Source organism: Trichosurus vulpecula, chromosome 5 (genome assembly GCF_011100635.1).
Source record: "Trichosurus vulpecula isolate mTriVul1 chromosome 5, mTriVul1.pri, whole genome shotgun sequence".
Lineage (NCBI taxonomy): Eukaryota > Metazoa > Chordata > Mammalia > Diprotodontia > Phalangeridae > Trichosurus > Trichosurus vulpecula.
The window spans coordinates 167,744,677-167,766,091 of record NC_050577.1 but is presented as its reverse complement, the minus strand read 5'-3'; the positions used below and the strand labels follow the sequence as shown (position 1 = coordinate 167,766,091).

Here is a 21,415-nt window from a genome sequence, read left to right as displayed (position 1 = left end):
TGACAACTTCCTCTCAGTTCACTGTTCTTCCTGCTAAAATTTGCATGAGTATTGTAGGAGATGCTTCATCGGTGAGATGACATTCACTGGGTCTTTTCCTTCCTCTTTTATTTACAGTTTGATCTTTCTTAAAGAAGCATGTCAATTTATTTGTTTGTGTTAACTATTCTTGAGGGGCAAAGAGAAAAAGTACTGTTTTTCAGTGGCTAACACACGGACCAAAAGAAACAGAAGCACACTTGCCTTGAATTCTGGCAGGCTGATGTGTTTAGTTTAAAAAGAAAAGTAGAGAAAAATCCATTATAAATTGTCCCTGGTATTTAGACCCAGGAAAGATGCCAGGTACTCTTTATCTTTAAAATTTCTATGATGAATCTAGATGAGAGTTGAGACGTATTGATTTGTTCTTGTAAGTAAAGCAGTGAGGGAGGGGGATGGGAACAGGAGCCTATTTTGCTGCTAGTCCTGAAGTGCCTGATTTGATGAGGAGGAACATTTGTTCATTCAGGTCCTTTGCCTGAAATTTTCCATATCAATGAACATGTCTATGAGTGACACATATGCATGATAAATAGGAAAAAAATGAGCGCGTATTTATTGGTCATTTTGTTTCCTGTTTGTGGCTTTGGTGAATCTTGAGGATTTTAGTATATATTAAATACACTTCCCTGATAAATGCAGAAGATTCAGGCAACCTCTGGGCCTGAGGGGAAATCCCTTCTGAGGAAAGAGGGATAGTATCTAAAGTACAATGTAAACATGAGACCTGAGCCAAGTCTGGAATTAGAATTTGTCTGCAATGCCAAATTTAAGGGGCTGAGAAGGGAGTGGGATCTCTGAATCAGGGAAGTCTGAATGAGTATTCAGAGGTCTGCTGGGAGTAGTATTGGTGAAAGGGCTATTCTCTGCCTTTGCTCTGTTGGATTGGCATGCTCACTTACTTTTGGGGCTTGTCAGCTATACCCTGGCTCCCCCATCTCCAACGATGTTGGTGAGGTGGTTGGTTTGGACACCCACCCCCCACAGGCCAATTTGGGGAGATGCAAATGTATTAATGATTAGATCCCAGGATCATAGATTTAGAGATAGAAGAAACCTCTGAGACTTCAATAGTCTATTCTTCTTACAGATGAACAAATTGAATCCCAGAGAGGCCGCAGTTTTCTCAAGGTCACATAGGTAGGAAAGGTCAATGTTAATGTTTAAAATCCAGTCCTTTGCCTCCAAATCCAACGCTCATTGGATTTGACCATGAAATAAAGTATGACACCCTTATTCTCATTCCCTGCTAGCATTTTCAGATAAAGGATTCAGTGGAAAGAATTCTGACCCTAGGGGCAAAGGACCTGAAATCAAATCCTACTTCTGATGCTTACTACCTGTATGACCTTGGGCAAGTAACCCTCTGTGGCTCAGTTTACTCAATTGTAAAAGGAAGGGATTGGATTACATAGCCTCTGATAGCTATAGATCTATGAGTCTATGGAGATTGGTGGTTCTTTTGTGATGAAAAATGCTATCCATATCCAGAGAAAGAACTGATGAGTCTGAATGCAGATTGAAGCATACCATTTTTATTTCCTTTATTTTTTCATGTTTTTTTTTCCTTTTGGTCTGTTTCTTCTTTCACAACACATGGAAATGTTTTATGTGACTGTACATGTAAAATCTATATAACATTGCTTATTGTCTTAGGGAGGGAGAAAATTTGGAACTCAAAATTTCTTTGAAATGAATGTTAAAATTTGTGTTTATATGTTATTGGAAAAAATAAAGTATTATTTTAAAAAGATATGTAAAAAAGATCAGTGGTTCTTAATCTTTGGGCTTAAAGAGTAGTAGGTAGGAATTGCCTATCCATTGGGTATGGAGTATACTATGTATAGAGAAGGTTATAGACTAAATTGTCCTCAAGGTTCTAATTAGCTTACTGGTGTGAAGGTGCCTCTTTTCATATTTCCTCCCAGGTGACACTCCTTAGTAGACTGTATCAAGGGAGCTAAGGAATGTAGTTTATTATGGCCTGGATGGTCCCCTGAGGTGAAGGTTGCCTCTCCTAGTGGTGTCTCCCAAGTGAAGCCTCTTTGGTTGTTCACAAGTGCATCACATGTGGCTTCAGAAAAATGTTCTTCAAGGAAAGCTGGTAAACTTTCTGTCTTCTTGGTTGAGGATTCTGTTTTTAATTTTGTTTTAATAAGTAAGGTTTTGGTGATTCATAAAATTTGGGGTGTAGACTGGGTGTGGGGAAACACTAGTACTATATTGTGCTCTTGAAGATAGAATAGTATGCTTGATGACTGAATGTGACATTTAGGTCAGCACAGAGAAAACAGCAACAACAAACTTGTCTCCATAGTCACACACACTGAGGAGTGTCTCGTAAAGGAGGTCATAGAGACTGCTAGAGAGTATGAATGTTTGAGTGCTACCCATCATGACTAGTGGTGGGAAAGTAACTCAAAGTGTCCTTCCTACTGATCTTATTTATGAAGGACAACACACTTTATTTTGTAGTTACTTTGGGGAATCAGAGCTAAGCAAGTTTTTTTTTTTAAAAACAACCTATACTTTGCCATTCCCTTAGGACTTTGCTCTTTGTTTCTGTTGTTCAGTGATTTCAATGATGTCCAACTCTTTGTGATTCTATTTGAGGTTTTCTTGGCAAAGATACTGGAGTGGGTTGCCATTTCCTTCTCCAGGTCATCTTACAGATGAGGAAACTGAGACAAACAGGGTTAAGTGACTTGCCCAGGGCCACACAGCTAGTAAGTGTGTGAGGCTAGATTTGAACTCAGGAAGGTGAGTCCTGACTGCAGGCCCATTGCACCACCGATCTGCTCTCTTAGGTGAAGGTTAAATGGTGAGAATGGTTTAATTATTAATACATTACTGTCCAAGGTAATATAGTTGCATTTTCATGGAAGCTTTGGGGAATTGCTTTATGTATCATAGCCTTAAATCTGGAAGACAGCTTAGAGATCATCTGGATCTGACACCTTCATTTTATAGATGAGAGAACCAAAGACCCAGAAGGTTGTGACTTGCCCAGAGTCACCCGGGGAGGTTGCTCTGTGATATCGGAAGGCTGAATGCTGCTCATATTTTAGTGGCGTTAGTGGCTATAGATGCTGAGAATTTCAGGCACTGTAATTAGCCAGTTGAGCTGATATTGGGGAGCAGAAAGCCCTTCAAATCATCCCACCCCAGTGCTCTGTAAGGACAGCCCGGCCATACAGTTGGGTCTAATTTTGCCCATTACATCCCAGCTTGTAGGAACATTCCTTCTGTGAATTACCATAGCACAGAGTCAAAGGGGAGAATCACTGTGTTCCTTATCATGATCATCTGTTTTGCCAGAAGAGAGACAGAGATGTTCTGCAGTGCTAGCCATGTGTTTCTGTGCTTTAATGAAAATCTTCTCTATTCAGGGATACAGTTTGTTCCAGAGATTTTGAGCAGCTCCTCATCTAAGCCACGAAGCCCCTGGATTCATCAGACAGGCAGATCTGTTTATTCCCATGAACTGAGATGGAAGCCATGTCTATATGGTGATGGGAATCTATAATGGCTAGTGTATTCACCCACTTTAGATGCCTTTGTGATGAGCAAACTTTTGCCAGGGCCAAATTGTCGATCACATCCCTCTAAATTGTTAGCTCCTTATAGGCACTGACTGTCATTTTTTGACTCTATGTTCCAGGTGCTAACACAATAAAAGTTTGCTAAATGAACGTATGGTCCTTTCGAATAGAGTGAACAGAGCGGTATGTTTTGGTTAGTATGCATATTGTCTTAGAAGATGAGCTATTGTTTTCACAAATGACCTCAAGAAAGACCCATTGAATTATTTTTCAGTTGTGTCTGACTCTTTGTGACCCCATTTGGCAAAGACACTAGAGTGTTTTGCCATTTCCTTCTCCAGACCATTTTACAGATGAGGAAACTGAGGCAAACAAGGTTAAGTGACTTATCCAGGATCACACAGCTAGTAAGTGTCTGAGGCTGTATTTGAACTCAGGATGATGAGTCTTCCTGACCCCAGGTCCTGCACTATATCTATTGTGCCACCAAAAAAGACTTACCCTTTTTTTTCCCTGATAGAAATAATGCTCTAATCATCACCTAACAATAAACTTCTTAGCAATTTGTATGTGGAAGATAGAATGAAGAATAAAGTTTTATACAAAGCACACAGGCTCATAAATGGCTAAACACTTCATTTCTTTCAGTTCAGGCAGTGTTAATATAACTATGTTGGGAAATAGAAGAGCTTGTGAATTTAACTTGAAAATTAAGTTGGCCCTGTTAATCAGAAAATAAATCATAAAGAGATATGTGAACAGTTTGATAAAGGAAAGAATGAACAGGTGAGGGGCAATATAAAGGGCAGATTTTAAGCCCATTCAGTTTATAGAGATTATAGGATCACAGATTTAGAACAAGGAGGGACCTTAGAGATCATTGAATCCATCTATTGCATTTTACAGATGAGGAAACTGAGGCACAGGGCAGTTAAGTGACTTGCCCAGGATCACACAGCTAATGAGTGCTTGAGGGCTATGAGCTGGAAGAAGATGCTCATATAGCTTATTAATATATCTTTGTGTGCACTTCTGGGGAGAATAAGGACTGGAAGGAAAATAACCTCATTTTAATGTGACTGAGAAATATGGATTTGAAAAAGACTGCCTACAATGCAGGTCAGCTTTGAAAACTATACTGTTGTGATATATAAGGATCATGGAATATCAGAAGTAGAAAGGACCTAACAGGGGTGGGGAACCTATGGCCTTGAGGCCGCATGTGGCCCTCTAGGTCCTCAAGTGTGGCCCTTTGACTGAATCTAAACTTTATGGCCTCTAGGCCCCTGACCTAGGAGATCATCTCATCCAATCCTCCTTCCTTTGCAGATGAGTGAACTGGGACCCCGAGTTTGTTCATTTACGTTACTATTTGGCAGCTATTTGGTGTTGAACCGTCCACCCAGGCTTGAGTCTCTTGATCCCTATTTTACTGTTTTTGTTCTGGGCTTTTGCAAAACTGCACAGAAACTGTAGAGATCAGGAACTATTGCCAGTAAACATTTGTTAAGCACCTACTATGTGCTAAGTTATAGTGGTTCCAGGATTGTTTCCATTACTGAAAAACAGTGTTGAGTCTAGAATTATTATGGAAATTTAGAGAAAATAGCTTCCTCTCAAAGACCTCAAATAACAAAAAATATGCCCCCTGCCACTAAACTACTCCTTTATCCGAAGTCTGAATTGTTTGGGATAGGAAATTGTCTTTCAGAATAATTTGGTGGCTCTCAAACTGTTTGGTCTTGGGACCCCTTTATGCTCTTAAAAATGATTAATGGCTCCCTGCTCCCCCAAGAGCTTTTGGTAATGTGAGTTATCTCTATTGATATTTACTGTTTTAGAAATTCCAGTGATTATGCAGATAGTGTTGGACTTGCCCCGAAAGAGGCTCGGGGACTCCCAGAGATTGCTAGAAACCACACTTTGAGAATCACTGAAATAGTTTGGCCTCCTGGGATAATAACATTGATCCCTCAGATTTCACTCCTTTTTTTCTTTTAAGGAAGGCCGAGAACTGAATTTAATAATTATTTTTCAAATGTTTAATGCATTGAATAAGAGTGGATTTGAAATGCAGTTAATAACATCTGTATGAAAGTAGTTCTGGTTGCTGCGCATTTTAGCCAGGTAAGGAAAATTTACAGGCCAAACTTAAAAGAGTCATTAGAATTATTATCAAGGTGGGATGAAATAAAATACTTTCCATTTCCATCACTTGTAATAGAGCGGTATGAACAGAGAAAAATAATCTCATGATTTTTTTTTTGCTTGATGGAAATTGACTATTTTAAAGGAGAAGATGCATTTTCATTTTAGTGCAAAAACATATATGTAAAGACTTGGCTTAGAGAAGCGCGTGTGCGCGCGGGCACACACACACACACACACACACACACACACACACACACAGACATCCCTGCTCTACCGTTTGAACTGAAAATGGCCAGGTTTTAGTGAAGTAACAGAAAAATAATTTTTTGACTTGTTTCATCATATTGATGAAACAGTTTCACTGGCGAGATGTGATCATTTTCATTTCAAATAAAAGTTCCTCAGAGGTGAAATTTGAAAGTTTGATTTATTACATATAGATGCAAATCTGTTTCCCTGCACAGAAAACTTAAACCTTTTTGGACTTTCTCATTGGATGACAGAAAAGAAAGGAACAGTTAGGTGGCACAGCGACAACTTCCTAGCTGTGTGATCCTGGCCAAGTTATTTATTCTCGTTCTGCTTCAGTTTCTTCAACTATAAAATGCAGATAATAATAAATAGCACTTAACTCCCAAGGTTGTTGTGAGTATCAAATAGGATATTAATTGTAAAGTGTTTAGTATGCTGCCCAGCACATAGAAGGCACTATATAAATGCTAGCTATTGCTATTATTATTAATATTATTATTTTGATGTAATCTGCTTTTCTGGAAAAGAGGGCATCTTTATTTACAGTTTTCTCAGTTCTAACTACCGGCTCAGCTGGGTGGCACAGTGGATATGGTGCTGGGCCTAGAGTTAAGAAGACTCATCTTCTTGAGTTCAAATCTAGCCTCAGATAATTAATAACTGTGTGACCCTGGGCAAGTTACTTAACCCTATTTGCCTCAGTTTCCTCATCTGTAAAATGAGCTGGAGAAGGAAATGGCAAACCAATCCAGTATCTCTGCCAAGAATCCTCCAAGTGGGGTCACAGAGAGTAGGACATGACTGAAAAATGACTTAACAGCAACAAAAAGCCACTGAGACATCTCAGCAATTCATTCATAAGCTTCTGCTTTTCCCTGTTTAAGTGATTCTTAAGTTTGGAATTTTCCCTGAGGGGCCACATAACAGAACTTGATACAGATTTGCTTGGATTACTAGCTTTGATGAAATCCAGCTTGTAAAGACTTTTCCTTGAGAATTGTAAATGTTCCTAGTTTGTATACTGGATTGTTGGACAAAGACTACTGTAATGCCAGGAAACATTTTTCCCCCTTAAGGCTGCTGGCTTTCTTGTTTGGCATTGATCTTTGGGCTAATTATGAATTAGGTTTGCATCTCTGAAAGGCTTTAGGACTTGCAGGATCAGAGAATTTGGAACTGAATGGGATCTCCCAGTTCATTTAGTCTGATGTCCTGGTTTTATAGATGAGCAAACTGAAGTCACTCATAGTAACTTAGGATCGTAGATTTAAATCTGGTGGAAAGGACTTTAAAGGTCAGCTAATCCAGCCTTTCTCGTTTCACAAATGAGGAAATTGAGCCCCACCAAGGTCACGGAGGTGCTGCCCTGTTTGCCAGTTAATAAGTGCTAACCTCGCTGAAGTGATGTCTAGCCAGCTCAAAGTGAAGAGACAATTTGATTATTATATAGCTAATTGGATAAGTGTAGAGGCCTAGTTAATTCATGTTTTAAAAAAATACCCTTTGTGAGAGTTATGCAGATCGACTGTCTTTGCTGACCCCATTGACCAGATAGCTAGGAAACTCTTCATCAGTTTGTATTGTGGCCACATCGTACATTATAAACGCCCTCAGAACAAGAAGTGAATTGATTTTCATCTTTTGGTCTGTAGCATGTAGCACCATCCCTTGCAAATGGTAATCACTTAGTACTTGATCGTCCAATTGAATTGCTGTTAGACATGCCAAGTGTCTCTTTAAACATAAGAACCATTCCATCCTTCTGGGCCCAGTTTATATACAGGACTCTGCTGATGGTCTGTTGGGCAACTGAGGTAACCAAGAACTAGGCAAAGTTGGTTTATAAGTGACTGCATTTAGATGGAATGAATTTGCTGGCATGTTAACCATTTTACTCCCCATCCATGGAACTGTAACTAGTAATTTTTTTGGAAGTATGAAAATAAACCCTTAAAACAACTCTGTGGAGGGATAGACCTTAGATTACCAGGAGGCTACCACTGAGGAAGGGTGGGTGAGGGAGGTTGTTGTTTGTCATAGTTTTTGAAGAAAACCAATGACATCACGGGTGATGTCTTGACTTGTGCATAAATTGGATACGTGAGGCAGAATTGCACAAAGTCGTAAGCCTCACTCTCTGTTCATGAATCATAGAAATCCAGTGGCAAAACAAAAGTCAGGACGACTGGCTATGGCCCAGGATGCAGTGGATGACCATAGTGTCTTTGATGCCTGACCAAGGTCTAAGTGTTCCACAGAGCCTGCTTCGGCTGCCTTCGTGACTAAAGGAAGAAATTGTTCTCATCTTCCCGTGCTACTGGAGAAAGTCTTCATGTGCTTGAGGTAGATATCCCCCTAACTCACTGACAGGTTTGAGGTCTGTCGGTTACCTTTAATCTGGTTTAGCAGGTCTGCTGAGACGGTTTACCTGGGTGTGGCCGCTGTGCATGCTATAGCTTCTAGGAGTCACCTTTGAGTTTGGGGCACATCAAGTGTACACAAAGGGAGGTGAGCAGTCCTAAAAAGGGCTTGGCAGGCCCTCATGCCAGAGGTTCCTCCTGAACACCCCATACACCCCGGTGGGGGAGGCAGCAAGGAAGGGGAGAACCAGAGAGTTAGCTCACTGGAGGGGCTCTGAGCTCTGGGGAGGAAGCACAGGTCACCTAGTAGCTTCCTATTTCAATGAATTCTTGGTAATGAGCTCCCTAGCCTCTATGCTGCTGAAGGATTGCAAGTCCTGCCGAGGCCTCTAAATTTCGGAGCCCTTAGACAAAGCCTTGCATACCTTGTCTTAGTTACTACTCTATGTCCAGGACAGGTTAAATTTAAAATAAGGATGCTCCTAGACTCTCTGAGTGCAGCTAACTACCTAGCTAGCTTTAGCTCTAATAAAGCAATTTCTTTTCTGTCAGTTCCCAAAGTCAGGATTCTGCTTTTGTCAGTCAGTCTCACAAGTATTTATTGAGAGTCTGCTACATGCTATGTAGCTCAAGCTATTTATCTACCTCAAGCACATACTATGCTAAACCTTGGAAGTACAGAAAAAGGCCCCAACTCCCACAAATGAACCAAGAAAACTCCCCCAAGCCTAGTCTTTGTTCTGAAGGAGTTCATAGTCTAATGAGGGAGACTATGAATAGCTATGTGTATACATACATAGATGTGTATATATGCATACATAGTGAGAAGATATTAGGAGGACATATGTAAAGTACATTGTGAGCCATAAAATACTATATAAACATTCCTAAGATCAAGTCATATATGCAAGTCATCATACATGCCTACAGATATATATCTCCTGTCTTCTGAATCCAAGACCAGCATTCAACCACCCACCCCATGTTCCCTTGCACCTATGACACATACTAGCAGGGTGAACTTGGACAAGTAATTTAACCTCTCAGTGTCCCTGGTTGCTACCTAAAGACATAAGTTGAAGAGAACTACATGGGTAGGGGAGTTCTCCTCCAGGAATGATCTACCCCAGAGATGTCAAATATGTGGCACGAGGGCTACATTGGGCCAGCAATGCTCCTTGTTACAGCTAGAACTAGATTAAAATGTAATTGGGAAATATTTAACAAAATAAATAAAAATAAAATGTACAGAATGTTACGTTTTAAAACTAATATGCTGCCTTTGAATTTGACATCATTGGTCTATACTCATGAAATCACAGGTCTGTTAAAGATATAAATAAATAAACACACACACGTATGTAGTACTAACTCATTGGAAGTTTAATGTGAACACTTCATGTCCTTGCAGTCATAGATCTTTCTTTAGTTGCATCTATATCAGAATGAGGCTGAATTTAGTCTCAGAAGAATTAAATCTCCAACTTTCAATATCCAGCTAGATTTCCTTTAATATCTTGTGTTGCTCCCAAGCAAAGTGCTTAATAAATGTTTTATCTATCTCTGCTTTCTGATGTTTGCTAATGAATCATGTGTAATAGCCAATGACTGGCTCTCTTTGGCTCATGACCTTCAATATCTCACAAATAATTTGAGCATAGTAGAAATGAATTACTGTCCTTTGTCATAGAAAACAATTATAGTATGAAGTGCATGCTGCCTTATAAATCCTGACAATAGTTTTGAAATCAATCAACAAGCATTTATTGAGTACCTACTGATTGCTGGGCACTGGACTAGGCCCTGAGGATACAAATACAAGTACTTTCATTTGAAACTTGTTTGTTATCTAACTTTGGGCCTATAGAGACTGTCCAAAATGAAAAATGAGAAGCACAGAAAAACTTGGGAATGTAAAAGAGTGAAAATGTCACAAGAAATTACTAGATATCATATTTGGGAAAACACCAAAAAAATGGATGCTTTCTCTTTTGACAAATCTGCCCCAGGAGATTTAGATGTAAAATTGTACTGTGTCTGGGAAATGATCTCAATGAAAATCAACTTAGTTGTAAGTGTATTTTATACTGTATTGTTATGGTTCTTCAGGCTTTTGGAGGCAGGTTTTCATCATGGAATTTAAAGAAGAGGTTAGGAATATTGCATCGAAAAAGAAGCAATTACGTACAGAATAGGATTCTTCTTATTCCTCAGCAGTCACTTAGTAAATGGAGGTGTCCTTTCTTAATTTAAGACTATTTGGAAGACAGTGATCTGAATTAATGAAAGTGTAGTTTATGAAACATTTTTAAAAAATGAATTTCATTACCTTCCTACTTCTGACACATACAGGTCCTGATTAGTGTGAATAATGAATCCTATGAAGTGGCTACATGTATTTGAATTCTATTTGAAGTTATAATTGTGTAAAATATGGTCCCGTCTTTTTTTCAGTCATGTCCAACTCTTTGTGACCCCATTTGGGGTTTTCTTGGCAATGATTGTGCAGTGGTTTGCCGCTTCCTTTTCTAAACCATTTTACAGATGAGGAAACCAAGGCCAACAGGATTAGGTGACTTGCCCAGGGTCACACAGGCTAGAATTGAATTCTGAAAGATGAGTCTTCCTGGCTGTGGTCCTGGCACTCTAACCACTGCACCCACCTCACTGCCCCAGTAATATGTGGTGATTCTATTCCAATGAAAATATGAAGTGCAAATTCATGTAATAACTGGCTTATGACCCTAGGCAAGTCATTTATCATGTCAGTGCTCTAGGCAGCTTTCTAAGACTCTAAATTGTGAAAAAAAAAGGTACCAATCTTCATTGATGGAGAGAGTTTCCTCCCTGGGAATTCCCTTTATCAGAGAAATCACAGGTCCAGCCCCATCTCTACCCAAGCATATGTAGAAACACAAATAAATAGCTAAGTGTTGCCAAATTAAGGCCATGTATGACTCGTTTTAATGTATAAAGATAATGTATAATTGGCCCTTTAATTATATGTGAATGGGTGCTGAACTGCTTAAACACTTCTCTTAAATAGGTTAAACCTGCCTTCTTTTATCCACTCATCTCTGAGGATTCAGCTCCATTGTAGTGAGGTGGTACAGTGGCTAGAGTGCTCTTCTTGGATCCAGAAAGACAAGTTCAAATTTTGCCTGAGACACTTACCAGCTTTGTGACCCTGGATGTCACTTAAACTCTTCCTGCATCGGTTTTCTCAGCAGTAAAATGGGGCTGATAATACCACATAACTTGCAGAGTTTTTGTGAGGATCAGATGAGATATTTGGGGGCAGCTAGGTGGCATAGTGAGTAGAGCACCAGCCCTGGAGTCAGGAGGACCTGAGTTCAAATGCAGTCTCAGTTACTTGACACGCCTGCTAGCTGTGTGACCTTAGGCAAGTCACTTAACCCCAGTTGCCTTGCCTTCCCCCCTCCAAAAACAAACAAAAAAAATCAGATGAGATATTTGTACTTTTGCAAATCTCAAAGCACTGTAGAAGTGCCAAGTAGTATCTACTCTGCATGGAGATTTCAGCTTTCAATCATTCTCACCCATCCTTAACACTTTTAGTGGTTTGACATTTGTAATTACTGCCTTGTTAGTGGGGAAAAAAGCCATTTTAATTGATAGTAAAAGGCCTAAGCCTGATGGCAGCCCTTTTATACTATGCAGTGATAGTATTAAGTTGTACTCAGTGTAGAAAATTAAGTTAATAAAACAATAAAACTAATTTGCATGTTGAATTTTCTCTTTCAAAAGCATGGGAAAAGCAGCCATCCATTAATAGTCTGCTCTGAAGTAACAAACCAAATGACTTCAGTTCTTTCAATCTTGTCTTGTTTGAGATCTTAGTTTATCCAAGAGCCCTAGTCAGCCCTTGCATCTTTCCCTCCATGATGGTCGAAGAAAAAGGGGCTTGGAGCCACATAGGCAGTTGGATTTTCTACAACCCCTCCTTCCGTCCCCCCACCCTCCCCCCACCAATTACTTCTCTCTAGGCAAATACAATTTATTTCCAACTGGCTGTCTCTCTATACCTGTGCCTGTTTGTTTTTGAGGGAACTCCAAGTTTTGGCATGTTTTTTGATCAATACTTTATTATGCAAACAGTCATTTCCCTTAGCAACAGTTAACTGGTAAATATGATTTAAATACAAATCAAATCATCTTCTTCTGGGATAATAACTGTAAAAAACATTATTACTTTATTTTTAGTTCCATATATTCAGTTCCTTCCCCTCTCCTTCCCTTTCACCTGCCAATTGAGAAGGCAAGAAAAATAAAACCCATTTCAAATATGTATAGTCATGCAAAAGAAGTTTCTGAGTTAGCATTGCCAACCAAAAAAAAAGAAGGAAGAAGATATATTTCAATCTGTATTGTGAGTCCATTGGTTCTTTTTCTAGAGGTGGATAGTATGCTTCATCATGAGTCCTTTGAAATTTTGGTGGGTCATTGTGTTGATCAGAGTTGATAAAGCTTTCACAGTTGATCATCTTCACAATATTGCTATTACTGTGTTATTTTCCTGATTTTGCTCATTTCACTTTGTATCAATTAATACATGTCTTCCAAGGTTTTTTCTGAAACCATCCCCTTCATCATTTTTTACAACACAGTGTTTTCCATTAAATTCATATACTATGACTTGTTCAGCCATTCTATTGGAATCTCCTCATTTTCCAGTTCTTTGCCAGCACAAAAAAATGATCTCTTCGGGGTATTGACCTACTAGTAGTATTGTGGGTCAAAGGGTATGAACAATGTAATAGCTTTTGGGACACAGTTACAAATTACTTTTCAGAATGATTGGGCTAATTCACAGGTCCACTAACAGTTCATTAGTGTATCTGTTTTCCGACAGATCTCCCAGCATTTGTCATTTTCATTTTTTTTGTCATCTTAGTAAATTTGGGTGTGAGGTAGTGTTTTGATGTGCATTTCTCTAATTATAAGTGAATCAGAATATTTTTCATATGACTACTGATAGCATGGATTTCTTCCTCTGAAAACTGCCTATTCATATCCCTTGAACATTTATTAATTGGGGAATGACTCTTATTCTTATAAATTTGACTTATTTACCCATACATTTTAGAAGTGAGAGAGAATGACATTTTGAACAGCATTCTCAAACAACTTTTATTAAAATTTGAAAGCCATTAATAACAGAAATTCACTTGTTCTGAAAAACTTCTAGGCTTCTCAGGAAGATGAATCTGTAATTGTCTTCTGCCCTAATACAAACTGTAATATAATGTAGAAAGTAGATACCGAGTAATTTTTATACTAGCAAATGTAGGAATCAGGATGGACTTCTGGTAGGAAGTAGCTCTTCAGCTGAGCTTTGAAGGAATTGAAGGCAGCTAGGTAGCACCATGGTGCATAGAGCACTGGACTGGGAGTCAGGAAGACTCATCTTCCTGAGTTCAAATCTGGCCTCTGACACTCATTAGCTGTGTGACCTTGGGCAAGTCACTTAACCCTGTTTGCCTCAGTTTCCTCCTCTGTGAAATGATCTGGAGAGGGAAATGGCAAACCACACCAGTATCTTTGCCAAGAAAATCTCAAATTGGGGTCATGGAAAGTCAGACAAGGCTGAAACGACTTAATAACAACAACAACAAAGGGAATCTGAGAGGTGAAGATAGAGAACATTCCTGGGAGGGGGAACAGTTTGCACAAGGCAGAGAAACAAGAGGGAAATGTGGTGCACTGGAAGCAGCAAGGTGTCCAGAGAGGCTGTAATGTAGAGAGTGTGAAGGAAAATGATGTTCACTAAGTCTGGAGAAGTAGGCTGAAATCAGATTGTAGATGAGGATGATAGCTAGTGTTTGTAAGCACTTTTAAGGCTTACAAAGCACCTTAAATATGTTATTTCATTTGGTCCTCACAACAACCCCGTGAAGGAAAATACTATTATTTTGGGCAGACAGGTCAGGTGACTTGGCCACAACCACAATGCTAAGAAGCGTTGAGGACAACATTTGAACTGTGTCTTCCTAACGCCAGTCTCCTCACTCTATCTGTTGGGCCACCTTGCTACCAGGGCTTTCTAAGCCAAAGAGAGGAGTTAGAATTTTATCCTGGAAGCAAGAGGGAATCACTGGAGCTTCAGTAGCAGAGGAGTGACCTGAAAACGGAATTCTCTATAGGATAAGCCAAATCAGATGACTGGGGTGGAAAAAATGTCGTCGTTGTTTAGTTGTTTTCAGTTGTGTCTGACTCTTTCAGACCTCTTTTGAGGTTTTCTTAACAGTGATTTGCCATTTCCTTCTCCAACGTGAAAGAATTAGAATTCTTCTTTTCCAGAAGGAAAGAATGTGCCTCTTTTCTTTTGTTCTTCTACCAACTTGTCCCTTCCTATTTTGGTATTAATTGAATCAAAGATCTGTAGGATACAGAGTTGGAAAGGAGTATAGAGATTATCTAGACCAGAGGTTCTTAACCCTTTCTAGTGTCACTGACTTCTCTGGCAATGTGGTGGAGAAGCCTATTAACCATTTCTCAGAATAATATGGCTAATATAGAAAATAAAGTACTACATAGAACTATAAAGGAAGCCACCTGAAATCAAATGTGGTCAATTAGCAGTTACTAAATACCAGGGACTAAGCTATGTTTTGGCTACAGTTATCAAAGTTTTGAAAAAAAACAAGTTCATGGACCCCAGTTTAAATACTCTTGAGGTACGCCAACTCTTCGATTCCACAGATAATGAAACAGACTCAGAGAGGCCAAGTGACTAACTCACCCTAGATCTTGAAATTCTGAGTGGAATAACAAAAAGTTTTAGTTCTTTGTGAATCTTGATTTAAAGAGATAAATGGTTTATTCCAGGGGTGGGGAAAATGTGACTTCAAGGCCACACATGTCCTTCTAGGTCCTTGGGTACAGCCTTTTGACTGAGTGCAAGTTTTACAGAACAAATCCTTTTATTAAGGGGATTTGTTCTGTGAAGTTTGAATTCAGTCAAAGGGGCTACACTTGAGAGCCACATGTGGCCTGGAGGCCATAGGTTCTTCATTGATTTATTCTAAAAACTGTAGCCGAACAAAGGTGGTTGATTGCCAAGTGAGGTTATTGGCTTTCATATTTGGAGACTGACCTAGGTTTTCGATAGAGGGAAAGAAAAATAAATCTAGCCTTTATAATTTTTACAGCTTATCTTTAGGTGCAGAAAATATTTATCATATTTAAAGTTATTTTACTTGACCTTTCTCATATTTTGTCATGAAGATTTCATTTAGATGTAAATTCAGTATTGCTCTTTTAATAGTTTCGTTCAGAATTCAAATAAATCTCTTGTCACAACTTGAAAATTACAGTTCTCAGAACATTGAGATTTCTATTAGATGTGTTATTTCCTTCATCTTTTTTCCTCTAAGATTACGCTTTTCCCAAATGTAATGAAATTAAAAATCGACTCTGCTTCCCTCTCTCCTACCAACATGCTTATTTAGTAGACTTGAGTGGTGGTGGGAGGAAATTTTTGACAGATTTGTTGTTTGCAATTAAGCCACAGAAAGTGTGATGTCAGGGTTATTTAAATTCTTCTAAGAATCCAGGCAACTTAGTATATGACTTAATAGATCTCTCATTAGACCTGAGGAAATTGCTTACTTCAAGGGGAGGCCCTTATGGTTCTTTATGAATAGGACTGAATAGAAATGAAGAATACAGTAAGAAAAATGAGAATACAAGGAGAAAAAAAAATCCATAGCACAGACCACAACTTTGTTAAATTATTGTGTGTATTTTTCAATCCAGAGTAAGAGAGAGGTGTGAAAAGCATTGGCAAGGTTTCAGAGGGGAATCCCAAAGATAATACATATAGTTATGTCTGGAAAGTGAGAAGATTGGACTCAGTGGCCACTTAAAATATTTTCCAATCCTGTGATTCTACTATCCTGAAATTGAGCTAGTGTGACCTACTTTGACCTGCGTGTGTTTTCTTTATTTTTTCTCATTGGTTTCAGGTTTTCCAAAGTATTATCTTTTTATGCCTTGCTCTTATTTCTGGGAATCCTTTAAATTTTCTTTGATTGGTCATAAGGTATCTTATCCTCTGGGATTTTTTTCATGCTGTTTCATCTCTCTATCCCTCCATTATATCACAGTCCTTTGCTATAAATCCCCCAACCCTACCTTCAGGCTTTTTGGTATCCTTTTGGTGTGATCTATTTCTGAGTTTATTTTCCCCAGTGTGGAGAATGTTAGTGTTCTCTTCTGAAACTGTAGGGTTTTCTTCAAACCATTCCTAGGAACCTATATGAACACTGACAATTTATGCCAATAAGCATTTTTTTTAACAATTGGGTCTCCCTATCTTTTCCAGTTGGTAAGTGTAGGGAGATACCCACAGGCCCCAATTCCACTCTTATTGGCAAGGGAGTTTTGACCAGCTCACTTTTGAATCTGCATCAATTCATTGTTCCTTAGGCAATCTGATGCCCTCCTAACCACTCCCAGTCTCCCAGAGGCTCACCATATTAATGCTAAACTTAGTGTAGATACCCCATCAGCTTAGCCCAGCTGCAGTCTCCCAAAATTCTTGGCTTTCCTCAATGATAATTTCATCTTTCTAAAGGTAGAAAATGAAAAGGGAAATGTGATTTGGACCTGATTCTGACCAATGAGAAAGACCAGGTCACTTTGGGGAAAGTGACCAACTCATCTTAGAGTTTGTAAAAGAGAGGAAATTCAGACATGTACCCCAGTTTGGGGTACAAAGAAATTTCAAAGGGTCCAGAGCAAAGGCATAGGTAGCATCTGATGACCTGAATTCCTACTGAGCAGTCGATCCAGGTGAGATCGAATGCTCAGAATGAAAATTCCAAAGTTGCAAGGAAATAATTCCATGAAAGACAAAAAAAGTAGCAAGCCAAAGAGACAAATATAGATGTACAGGAAACTATCTGATAAACTTAATTTTTTTAAAAAAGAGAGACATATATAGAGGATAAAAGCAAAAGAAGGTAACAGATGATGAGTTTGATTGTTTAGGAACATTATTTAGCTAGTTTTTCCCCCTCTGCTCCCTAAATCACTTTCTCTGTGACTGCTACAAAAGACAGACTTTAAAAGGAAGTATGGAATGGGTGAATCAGGAAACTCTTCTTGCTTGCTTGAGCTAATACTAAGCCATTGCTCTAAGACAGAGAGAGTGGTGGCCATTGTTGGTACCAGCGTTCAAGTGAGAGATGGATAGTGAGGTGAGTTGGAGAATGCAGACAGATCACTAGGCTTAGAATCACAGGTGCCTCCAATGCTTCTTAGCTGTGTGATGCTAATCAAATCTCTCATCCACCCTGGTTCTCTAATTCCTCATCAGTAAAAAGAGAGGGTTTGAATTGATTGCCTGGAAGGCCCTTCCTCATCTAAGGTATATCAATGGCCTCTTCTGGCTGGGAGGGCAACGCCAGGTTCTCTTGGTTTTGTTAGTCATGACATTTGGCCCTCTGACCTTTGGTCAAATTTCAATTTGAGCAGCTCCCCTTTTAAGTAAAACTTCCCTGTTGAGAGCATCATTGCTCAGGGGCCAAAGTGACTGTTTTAAAGTGCAGGTCTGACCACATCCCATATGCCACTCAATAAACTCCAGTGACTTCCGTTTATTTCCCTGATCAAATATAAAGTAATCTATCATTGAAAAATCTTTACAACCTGGTCCATTACCACCTTTCTAGTCTTTTAATACTTTATTCCTCATCATGCACTCTGCAATCTATGAACATATGTAATATGTATGATATTTATTTATATCAGTCATACTCATCGAAAGTTTAATGTGAACTTTTAATACAGGCTGACCCGTCTCCCAACTTTATGCCTTTATGTGTCATGCACATATTCCTATCATGTCTCCCCTCTTTATTCCCTCCTTTTAGTTTCCCTGGCTTCCTTCAAGACTTAAAATCCCACCTTCTACAAGAATTCTTTCCCAGAACAGTCTGCTACTGGTACCTTTCCCTCCGAGAATACATTCCATTAAATCTGTGTGTTTTCTGCATACACCTAGGTTGGCTTGTTTATTTTTTCATATTGTCTTCATCACTAGAATGTGAACTTCTTGAGGGCGGGGATTTTTTTTCTTTGTACCTGCAACAATTTGCACAATACCTGATGCTTGACTGAATTTAAAAGAAATGTTCTGCATGTGCTAACCAATTAATCAACCCCTATCGGTATTAGGAGTTACATATACTTAAAATATCATTATGTTCTCATATTTCTCAGAGAGTTGACACTTTGATGTTTTCTGTGATTGGATTCCTGACATAGTGAAAAGGTTTATTATTATTTCCAGTTAACTAAAGGAGGGAGAGCCTATGGAAGTTTTGATAGGATACAATATTTTTGTTTATTTTCTGCTTTAAATTTTTCTGAAAGGTGTTTTTTTTAATGCTTTTCAAAAGCGATTCAATATTAAAGCAAAATGTCTAGCAGGGGTGGACAGGAAGTAGTACTATAGGGGATTCAAATGCATCGTTTCATACACACACACACACACACACACACACATTCAAACAATCATGTTTTTCTCTGTGGCTGTATTTTCTGTGTATACATTTCTTTCCATAAAGAACTGGGGAAATTGGATGGGGTGCTTAATTTAGGATAAAAAGTAACAGTGAAAGTTATTGGTAGCCTTTTTATGGCTGCTGTCTAAAATGGGACAGGATTTAAAGAACTATTGTAAAACCAAGTATGTTTTCTGTGTTTCTCATGTTTCTAAGCCCCTTTTCTCTCTTTTGTTTTTCTTGACAGTGGTGCATTTTCTGAAGTGGTTTTAGCAGAAGAGAAAGCAACTGGAAAACTCTTTGCAGTGAAATGCATCCCTAAGAAGGCACTAAAAGGCAAGGAAAGCAGCATAGAGAATGAAATTGCTGTTCTGAGAAAGTAAGTGCTGCAGAATTCCTTCTCTTTGATCCCTTTGGATTGTTGGTCTCATATAATTGGTCTCTGGGAGTGAGAATACCTTTACAGGGGTTAGGACAAACTATGGAGTCACTTAAGCTGAATAGAAGCAGGAATGGAGCTTGCACTTTACAATTGGATCATGGCTCTAGAGATAGGGAACACTGATTTTCTATTACCTTCCTGACCATTGACTTCTTGGCTTTTGGCAAGATACTTACGATTTGTTTTTTCTTATTAGGTTGATAATTTCTGATCTTCAGTGTAAAACAGAACTCTGACATTACATGGCTTATTGCATGGATTCAATGCAATTAGTCAGCTCATGTCCCCAGATAGCAGGACTTCTTAACATAGGGTCCACAGACCTTGAGGTTATATAGATAGACTTGAGAGATGGTGGGTGTCCATGAAAAATCTTCATCTTTATTTCTACTAATCTTTGCTTTCCTTTATAATCTTATATGTTCCATGCTATAGGCTTCAGCAGATTGCCAAAGGGATCCTTGACACAAAAAAACATTAAGAAGTCCTGTCTCAAAGCTTCCCTACAGCCAATGAAAGTCTAATACAACACAAATAGCTGAGTCCTTTGCCTGATACTTTTTCCCCTTTCCTACCCTCTTTCCACCCTCCCTCCCCCTCCTGTCCCCCTAGCATCAGGCTTTGACTGGGTTAGAGAAACAAATCACTGTATGGTAATAATACTGTCATTTTTTGGAGAAAGTGCTATGGAAATTTAAAGGCGGTTCCATTTGTGAAAGACATCAGGAATACCAAAGAAAATTATTGGGTTTTCAGGATAAGCACAGTGACTTGCTGTAAATGGAAGACAACCCTTCCATCCTTCCCCAAACTGAATGCTATTTATTTTAACACCGTTACAATGACCAAGCATGGCTCTGAAGAAGAGATGAGAAAATGTACTCCTTTTCTTCATTGAGGTGGGAGACTGGGGAGTGGAACATTATATATAGGATCAGACTGGGTTGATATATGGTTAGTTTTGCTGAACTCCTTTTTCTCTGTTATGAGGGATGGCTGTCTGTGTAAGGGGAGGCTGGAGGCATATAGTCAGAAATGAAGGTGATATGAAAACAAAAAGATTACCAAAAATGAAACAACAACAAATGAAGTTGCTAGGCTTGGAGGTCTACTAGAGAAAATCAGTCAACTACTAAGAGAAGCAAATTGAGAAAAAATGTTCTAGCTCCCCAGGACACATTGGGACCTTCCTACATTCATTAAAGATGAGCATTTTTTCCTCATTTCTTGTTTTTTGAAGATTAACAGTAGCCTTTGAATCACACTCAGCTGCCGTAAGTACCAGACTACACAGTGTGTTAATCATGACAGTATAACATGTTCTGACCTTTATTGACTCAAAGAATAAACATATGGTATGTCAGTTCCACATTAGAGAACAAATTGCTCATAGGGTTTTTTTTTGTTTATTTGTTTGGTTTCTAGGCTGTCTCAGTTCTCTACCAAAGACCCGTGGAAGACTAAATTAAATAACCATTTAGAAGGGAATTTGGTCAAAACAAACTGTTCTAAGTATATTATAATCAAATTGGAAGATGATACTTTAATGAAACATTTAAGGATATTAACATACATTTAAGTGACTCATTTCCCAGTGCCATGAGCTGGAAAAGCACAGTAGTGACATATTAGCCTTAAGGCACCTATTTGGACTTGGCCAATGCTCTAAGTGATGCTGGGGAAGAGGCTGCTTCTGAGTATTTTGCACCATCCTAGTTAGAGTGTTTAGTGGACTGATATCACCAAACGCACCTGCCTGGATTTAGAGTTGGCTCTCTGCTAAATCATGCATGTCACCTAAATCTTTGCTTGAGCCCATAATTGATTTGGGGACTAAATGAAGTAAATACATTTTCATTCTTCCTGTATTCCTGTTCGCAGGCATTTGGTATCCACTAAGATGTAGACTTCAGAAGTCAGTGTTGGTTTTGTGTCACTGAAATTCTGCTTTGATTAGTTTCCCCACCCTTGGTTTCATTAATAATGAAAAAATGCCAGGGAGGCAGATATTCAGACAGAACAAGTGACAGGACTTTGACAGTGCTGTGTTGTTGAGCAGTCAGAAGCCTGAAGCCTGAGTCTTTTGTTAACCAATAC

The 21,415-nt window shown here is 38.9% G+C and overlaps 1 protein-coding gene across 1 annotated transcript in view; it reads left to right on the top strand.

Annotated features, from left to right (window-relative positions):
- Positions 1–21,415, top strand: part of CAMK1D (calcium/calmodulin dependent protein kinase ID) — a 475,179-nt gene that overhangs the window by 153,342 nt on the left and 300,422 nt on the right. The window contains exon 2 of the mRNA XM_036759709.1: positions 19,124–19,255. Coding sequence (XP_036615604.1) covers positions 19,124–19,255 — 132 coding nt within the window. The remainder of the gene's footprint in view (positions 1–19,123; positions 19,256–21,415) is intronic.